This window comes from Crocuta crocuta, unplaced genomic scaffold (assembly GCF_008692635.1).
Source record: "Crocuta crocuta isolate KB4526 unplaced genomic scaffold, BGI_CrCroc_1.0 scaffold35, whole genome shotgun sequence".
Lineage (NCBI taxonomy): Eukaryota > Metazoa > Chordata > Mammalia > Carnivora > Hyaenidae > Crocuta > Crocuta crocuta.
The window spans coordinates 1530223-1538570 of record NW_027530625.1 but is presented as its reverse complement, the minus strand read 5'-3'; the positions used below and the strand labels follow the sequence as shown (position 1 = coordinate 1538570).

At 59.5% G+C, this 8348-nt stretch overlaps 2 protein-coding genes across 7 annotated transcripts in view; one reads left to right on the top strand and one right to left on the bottom strand.

Annotated features, from left to right (window-relative positions):
• LHX2 (LIM homeobox 2) overlaps window positions 1-5261 on the bottom strand; it is a 20124-nt gene extending 14863 nt beyond the window's left edge. Inside the window, 4 exon segments of the mRNA XM_077768491.1 lie at window positions 2175-2264; window positions 2267-2493; window positions 3468-3670; window positions 5178-5261. Coding sequence (XP_077624617.1) covers window positions 2175-2264; window positions 2267-2493; window positions 3468-3670; window positions 5178-5246 — 589 coding nt within the window. The 5' untranslated portion in view covers window positions 5247-5261.
• The window catches only part of DENND1A (DENN domain containing 1A), a 917228-nt gene that overhangs the window by 343654 nt on the left and 565226 nt on the right, over window positions 1-8348 (top strand). The gene's annotated exons all lie outside the window — the stretch shown is intronic.

Below are 8348 nucleotides of genomic sequence, written 5' to 3'. Positions count from 1 at the left end.
CTCCGCCACCCGACTGGCCCGCAGGGCGAAGGGCTCTGCAAGGGGTCGGTGTAGCCGGGCTCCCGGGTGTGGGACGCTCACACCAGCAAGCTCGGGCCCTCAACCGTCAGAAACCCGCAAGCACGCTCTGGCCCATACACACGACCCGCAGGGCACCCTCCACCCTCCACGGCGCCCTTTCCAGACGCCCCACGGCACGCACTGCGGCCATTTCTCTCCTGCCCTGTGCGGGGAGAGGAGGAGAACGCCAGCCAGACCCGGGGGAGGCCTGGCTGGGCCCGGCGCGGCCAGGAAGGCGCCCCCCTTTCTCCAGCCTGGCCCCGGGAGCCCCGAATAAGCGAGCGGCACGGCCACCGCCGCCGGCGCGCGGTGTGCGGTTTCTACCGCCTGAGCCAAGGCCAGAGACGCGCCGGGAGAGAGAAAAAGACCGGAACGGAGAAACCCAGACACAAACACACAGAGGGAGAGAGACAGAGAGAAGGGGGATCGAGGGTGTTGAAAGGTAAAAAAAGAGAGAAGGGTCAAAGAAAAAAACCAAACCAAACCAAAACAAAACGAGGAGATGGCATGGGTGGGAAATGCCTTGTAGTGGTGCCAGATCCATTGAAACTCAGCCTCCAGCCACCTCTTCTCCCTCGGTGCCGCGGGACCTCGCCGGGGAAGGTGGCAGAGCAGCAAAAAGCGCAAATAAATTTTTGTAACTCTTCTGCCTTCCAATTTCAAACCCAGTTGCAAGGCTGCCTACCTAGAAAAACATGATCCCACTCCCTATGCGCTCTGTGGTCGAGTCTGCCTGCTGCTTCCTACTGGGGCCCGACCCCATTTGATAAATAGAGCCGCTTTGTTTGGGGGGACCTGGCCTGGACTCGATTTAGTCTATTTTCAGGGCGGTGAGGGATGAAGGATGGAAGTTTCTGAGAGCTGGCATCTCCGATAGAACCTTCAACAAATCTTTAATCCGCCGCCACAGACCTGTCTGCGGCCACTTCACCGTTTACCAGACTGGGGGCTGCATTTTGCTCCTAGCTGCNCCCCAGACAGCTCAGTTTTTTAAAGATCAAAATAACCCTGACTTCTCCCCCACGCTACCCTCTCCCCACAGTCCTGGGTTTTTGTTTTGTTTCCACTTGCACATTCGACTAAGGGGAAAAGGAGGGAGAAAACAAAATCCCTGAATCCGATTCTGTCGCAAACGAAAGAAAGAAAATAATTGCAAATAAACTCTATCTAGTTCAGAAGCCCGGGGAGTCATAAACCTTTCCCGGCCTTGCAGACCTCAGGCAGATGTTGATGGTTCAGTTTGCCGGGCCCCCAGAACCTCGGCAGCTGTCCGGAGTGGGGAAGGGTGCGGGAGGGGGCAGAGACTCTCCTGGAAAGGCTTGGGGTTCTGAGACGCTGGAAATGCGAAACGAGCCCCTCCACCCGACTCCGCGAGAGGCCAGGCCTACTGGGGTCTCATCCCCAGGCGCCGGCTTGCAGCCTGCAAGGGTCACGCAGCTCTCATCCCAGCACCCCGCTGGCACCCAGAACTCAGAGGAAGGAGCCTGGGAAAAACGGAGACCTGGCGGAGCGGAAGGGAGGATCGGGCCGGGCACAGTCACCCGCTCTTGTTTGTAAGGCTCCTGGGCCCAAGTTTCCGGAACCTGCTGCCCTCAGTACATTTCACCTGACAGGCCCAACGCCAGGCTAAGCAAGTTGCCCCAGGCCACCGCCAGTCCTTTCTCTGGGGACCCTCGCTGCCCTGCCTCGCCTCGTTCATCCATTGCCCCAGCTCCCTGTCCTCAGCGACGCCAACCCAGAGCCTGTTTGGTGTCGGCTCCTCCCTGCTTTCTCCTTGCACTTTCTGACCAACAAAGTGGGGGAAAGGCCCAAGCCAAAAAGCTGCCTCTAAAAATTTTCTCAGCGACGAGGCCCTGCACCGGGGTCAGCAAGACTCTAATGCATCTTCTCCTTCCACTCCAGCCGAGTGCGCTCGGGCTGGTGGAGCCGAGATGCCTAAAAGTCCATTCTGCCAGGTCACCTGGCGCTTAGGGTCTGAGGAATCTAAGGACTCGAGTATCCAGAGCGATATATACATATACACATCACACTGAGATTCACTCCAGCTTCCGGCGGTCCTCGCCACGCACGTTCCCCCAACCCGACGGGGGGCGCTCAGCGCTCCTCGAACTCACCAGCGTTGTAGGCCGCCAGATCCGCCCCGGGGCCGGGGCTCTTGCGCTTCCTCGGCCGCCCCTTCTGCACCGTGCCCACGCCATTGTAGNGGCGTGGTTGAAGTGTGCGGGGTACTCGCCCTGCAGCAGCGCTTCGAAGTGCAAGCGGCAGTAGACCAGGCTGTCCTTCATGCCGAAGTGGTCACCCGTGGTCAGCATCTTGTTACACGTGGTGCATGTGAAGCAGTTGAGGTGATAAACCAAGTCCCGAGCGCGCATCACCATCTCCGAGGCCGAGATGCCCAGGTGGCAGCGGGCGCAGCGCTGCACAGAGAACCGCCTGTAGGGACCATGGAGGGAGGGACTGTGGGGACACACGGTTGGGCACCCCCCATATCCCTCCTCCAGGTGCCACTGCTGCCACTGGGGGAGATCTACTCCTTAATATGGGAACCAGTCTTAAGTTGGAGGATGGGGAAAGAGGGACTAGGTTTTGGCCCAGGTCTTGTCCTACCCTAAAATACAGGTTCCCTTAACCATACGCATGTCCACGAGGCTTTGACTTTGCCCAGAGTCTGGGTAAGCCCCAGGAAAGCCTCTGCTTGGGAACGCGGGAGGTGGGGCGACTACCCACTTGCCCTTTCTCAACCTTTACCCCTGCCCTTCACAGCCGTACCTGAGAATCCTACAGGCTTTTGCAATTTGGGGGGACAAAAAAAAGCAGAGGCAGGGAAAGAGAAGGAAGAAAGGGGGGCATATAAACAGACCCTAACCCTAAACCAGAGAGGAGAAACAAGAAACTTGTAGCCTGTTACTGACTCTGGCTTGTTAACCCTACAGGCAGCTTTCACCCCCATCGCCACAGAAAGACCCGGAAATGCACTCAATCAATCCCCCAGCTCTCCTTCCAACTTTGTTCCACACCAGCCCAGGCTGCCTGGGCTTGGTGTGTGTGTGTTGTGTGTGTGTGTGTGTGTGTGTGTGTGTGTGTGTGTGTGTGTTTCTTCTCCCTCTGCTTGACCCAAGAAACTTCAAAGGGAGAGGGGTGCAAGGACCCCCCTCCAACCCAAGCTTATGTATGGTCTAGGCTCAGAAGGGAGCCCTTTTCTCTGGGTCCCTATACTTCTCAGACCTTTCCAGGAGTTCCCTCAAATTCCTGTTTGAAAAGGTTGTCACCCCATTTACACTGGCTTGGACAAGGCGGGACCTAGGTAGGGAACGCTCCCTTGGGACTGGAGGACAAGGAGACTGAGCCAGATTGTGTCTGAGATTGGGGGGTCCTGAGGGGCAGAGGGTCCCGAGGTGGGGGGCTACCTGTAGTAGTCTTCCTTGCAGTAGATGCTCCCATCCTTGCTGAAACAGGTGAGCTCCGACTCCAGGTTGAGCTTGCACTCACAACACTTGAGGCAGCGCATGTGCCACTGCTTGTCCACCGCCAGCAGGTAGTAGCGGTCTGAGATCTTGCCCCCGCAGCCGGCGCACAGCGCGGCTCGGTCACTGCTGATGGACGGCATGGTCTGTGGAGGGAGGGAGGCGGGAGACCGCAGCGCCTGCGTCAGCCTGCGACTTCGCCGCGCTTGGAAACGGACACCCGCGGCTCCCTCAGTTGCTCCGGCTAGCCCTAAACCCAGAGAGGGCGGCCAGGGTGTGCGGTGGCTTCCTCCGCCCCAAAAGGCCCATACTGAGGAGGCTCAGAACCCAGGCCTGCCCACACAGCCCAAGCCGGCCACAGGCCCAGGCCTGGCTGCTGGCCTGGCTGATCTCCCTCCTTAGTTCTCCCCCTTCCTGCCCCCTTTGCCCTTTTCCCAGAAAGGCTTGGGCTGTGTTTGAGGGCTGGGGCAGCAGTGGCTACTCCAGTCAAGCCCTCCAAAAGCTCCCTCGAAACTGTTTCTTAAAGGAGCTACTCTGCTGGGCCCCAGGAAAAGGAGTAAGATGACCATTTAAAGTCACCCTCTACACAGACTCCTCTCGGGAGATACACAGAGTTCCTGGCCCCGGGACCCAGGGATCTCTGGATCCGCACGCCAAAGGTTTAGGCCAGGACAGGTCGCAGCCACCTCTGCCCCTCCACTACCTTGGCCACACTGCTGGGGCCCTCCTGGGTCCTGGAAGCTGGTGAGTGGAGTGCAGAGGCACCCTCAAAGTCTCCGAGTGCAGGACAGGCTGAGAGTTTAATCCGGGAAGAAGAACTCAGAAGCCAGAGGCACTGAGGCTGCTGCCCTTGTTTTACAAGTGGAGAAGCTTCGCTCCTGCTCCCCACCTCCTGGGCCTCTAAAGGTCACTTCTGGGCCCAACTTGGATAGCGGCTACTTGCCTGGCCCCCTGGGAGGTCTGAGGTGAGGAACTGGCTATTTGGAGCTGGGCTGGCAAAGCCAGGTATGGAGATCCAAATGGACTCTCCTTCCACAAGAGCCAGGCCAGGGCCTGAACTCCCAGCCCTGGCCAGGCCAGGTCGGCCGGCCAGGAGGCGGGGGGTGTGATCAACGAAAAGCACTGGCCCAGAAGACTTGGACCCCTGGCCCAGAAGACTTGGACCCTTGAAATTGTGCTGGGGAGGGAACTCCGATTGCCAGAAGGCGGGACTAGAGCGGCCCACGCCGGCTGGAGCCCTAGTGCTCCCGTTTGGTTCGCCCTTCCCGGCGCCGCAGGCGGCGCCGCCAGCAGCTACAGCCGAGTAGTGGAGGGGAACGCGGAGCTGGAGACCACAGGGGCCCGGTGTAGTGAGAAGAGGGCCATCCCGGGGCGCGGGTGGGACTTCGCTCCCACTTCGGGAGAAATGCTCTCTTGCACCCTCGGGGTCTGAAATTTCGGTTTAAACCTTGTTTCCCTCCTCCGCCCCAGCAGCCGGGTTTCCCCCGAGCCGGGAGCTACGGGCCTTGCATCCTGTCCGCGGATCCCCAGCGCCCAGTCCCGTGCGGCACGAAGGACGCTCCCCAAAGTGCCCCCAAACTTCGGAGAGCAGAAGCGCGGACCGACCCGGCCCCGTCCCAGCTTTCAGCCCCGACCCCGCAGCCGTGCGCCTACCGTCTCCGTGTCGCCGCGGTCGATGGCGGAGCTGATGGCGGGAGCCTCGCTCTTGGCCCTGCGGTCCATCTCGTCGATGACCCCGTGCACNCCGAGCCCAGCCCTGGCTCTGCAGTCCGCGCCAGCCAAGCGTCCGCGCCTTTTCTACAGCCGCGCCTTACATCACGTCCTGCCGCCGCGCCATTGGCCGCCCAGCACCCCGGGCCCTGGCAGCGCGTGCTCCGGGAAGGCGGGAGACCCGAGAGGGAGGGGAGAAGCAGGAGGAGGAGAGGAGCGACGAGATGGTGGGAGCTGGTGGGCAAGGCTGGAGGAGGGGGGGGGAAGGGAGGGAGGAGGGAGAGCGCGGGGTTTGGAGTTTTTAAGCTACGAACAGTTTCCTGCGATTTCTTCGGGATGGAAAATTAAACCCTCTCTCCCCGCCGTCTCCATCCTAAGAAGGCGCAGCCAGAGGATGCTGGAGGAGCTCTCACTACGGTCTCCCCTCGGCCCAGAGCCGCCGCCTCGGCACCGGCTGGGGAGGCTTGGGAAGGCAAGCCTGGGACGGAGCTGCGGGAGCCTTCAGCTGCTTCCCGCGGAGCTCGGCCTTCGGCCCAGGCTCCGCGCTGCGGGTCGCGGGTGGCCGCGCGGGCCTCCTGAGGACCCGGCTGAGCCAGAGAGGCAAGAGTGAGCGGGAGCTGCAAGACCCTGGGGCAGGAGGGCCAGCCGGCAAAGCCTCGCTCCAAGCAAGCTAGGGCCCACTTTGTGGGAGCGTGTAGCTCATTCTTGCACTTCTCTGTCCCTCTAAAGCCTGGAAGAGTGGATGGGAGCCTGGGTTTAGGGACTAGGAAAGGAATAGGTTCGAATCCCAGTTCTGCCATTTACGCGCATTGTAACCTCAGGCAAGTGACTTAACTTCGTTTAGCCTGTTTCTGATCTTTCCACCGAGGGCCAAGACGGCACCCTCCACGCAGATGTAATGAACAAAAGAGGTCATGGATTTAAAGTACCTAGACCATAGGAGGCACTAACCAAACTTTCATCGCTCCCTCTTTTCTTTCTCCATCTCCTCCTATTAAAAACTTTCTCACCGCAACATACATTCGGCCTTAGTGGGGTTCTTAAAGACCACAGGCCCATCCTCTGCTGGCTAGTTGCATCATGCCCCAGACCCAGCTGCTGGCAGTTGTCCACCCTGCCGCCCGACTGCACCACTTCTCCAAGAACAACCACCGGGCCTGTGGGTCAATCCCAACGGCCACCCCAGCCTTCAGGCTCGACCTAGAGTCTCTCAGGGACTCAAGGATGACACCTAGGCGTGTGGTGAAGCTGGGTTTAGGAAATAAAAAGTGACCGTGGAGAAAAACTGAATGAGCATGCCAGTAACAGTCCCATTTTCTGTGTCTGTTTTGGAGGCAGGTCAGTATGGAGTGATTTGCTTGCCAAAAGAAGGTATGGGGCTAGCCAGGATGTGTGCAGTTCATCTTACAGGGCAGAGTTGCGGCGGCACAAAATCATACCTTCTCCCTACCGGGCATAACTTTCAAACATAAATATACGTGTGCTTGTACTGTCCAAGCACACACATTCGTGTTCGTGTGTACAAACACACACCTTCATTTCTGTTGGCAAAAAATACGACCAGCAGCGATGTAGAGCTAGGGTCTACACAGACATCAAGTGCAAGTGTCCAGTGCCGGGTGGGAGGATGCATTTGTAAAAGGGTAAATTGCATGTTATACATACAAGTTCACGTTCAGACAATACTACCTAAATCCCTGCGTGCTCTTCTCCGAGGCCATGTTTTGCGTAATTGAAAAAACTCCTGAAGTTACAAGTTTGTGTGTACACGCTGAACATGCACAGATGCCCCAATGCGAGGGAAGGACCATAAACCCAAAGACGCGCGCGTGCGCGAGTGTTCATACGGACGTGTGCTTTGGCGCCTGCACACGGCCAGCGCGCCCGGGCATGCGGACGCCTACACGTATACACGGGCATGTTTTACCGACGCATCTGGGCCACTTTCTTTCAAAGAAAGTAAGGAATGAAAATCTAATCTGGGAGTCACCGGGGTTCATCTGGAGGTCGCCCAAAGAATAGAAAAAATTGTAACAACGCTGGAGAGCATGGCCTTGGTGCAGCTCCGCGCCCAGGCTAGACGGATACAATACGCTTTCGAGAATTCGAGGGGCTGCTTTGGGAGGAGGGGGGCGGGTGGGGGAGGAGGAGCACTCCGGCAACTCTTGCCGTGGGCTTCTCAAGATACAGGGAAACACACCCTGCGGCTCTTCACTCCCCCCACAAATGTAAGTACACGATTTCGTCGCCTCTCCGACCTGCCGCCCAAACCCACCACTGACCGACCCCAAATTCCCTGGCAGTCAAGATTCCCGCCGGGTGCGCCCGCCTAGGCATCCCTCGGTGTCAGGCTGGGACGCGCCCGGTCCGCTAGAGGCTCCAAAGCATCTCCTGCCGCGGGGCGGTATCTGGGTGCCCTAGCCCTGGGCTCAGAGGCAGGTAACTTTGCGAATCTCCCCCCAGCGGCGGCGGGGGCGGAGGTGGGGGCGGGAGAGGGGGAACGTCGCACAACCACTGAGCCCGGTCCGCGAGGACTAAACAAGGAAAGGAACAGGCTGTAAACACACATCCTGACACGTGAGTGACATTTACACGGCGCGAGAAGCCGAAGCCGAGGGGAAGGCAAGGAGTCGGGGGAGCAGGTAAAAGTAATATTCCGAGGCGTCGGAAACGGCGGCCCCTCGACGCCCCTCCCCCAGACAGGGAAAAAAGAATCCCTAAGTCCCTAGAACCTGCCTTTTGTGGGAGGTGACAGGTGAACGGGATTCAGGTCTGGCTACTCACGCCGCTGCCTACCTCCCCACCATCTGCTTCCTCGCAGACAAGCAGACCCGGCGCATAATGAGGTAGCAGCCTCCAGCCGGCCACCGTGACTAACTCAGAACAAAAGCGCTCCCTCCACGCCTCTTGCAACAAAGGGGCCACCAGCCCCGGCGCTCCCCGAAGGCTGCGGGGCTCCCGGCTGCCGGCTGCGGAGCTGCCGCGCGCGAACTTCCCGGGGCTCCCGGGGCTGCCGGCGCCACGGAGCCGGGGCCGCGGAGGGAGGAAGCACATGCGGCCCAGAGAAAGTGAGGCCGGGCGGGGCGGGGGACGAGGGGGCGGGGGCGGGGAAGG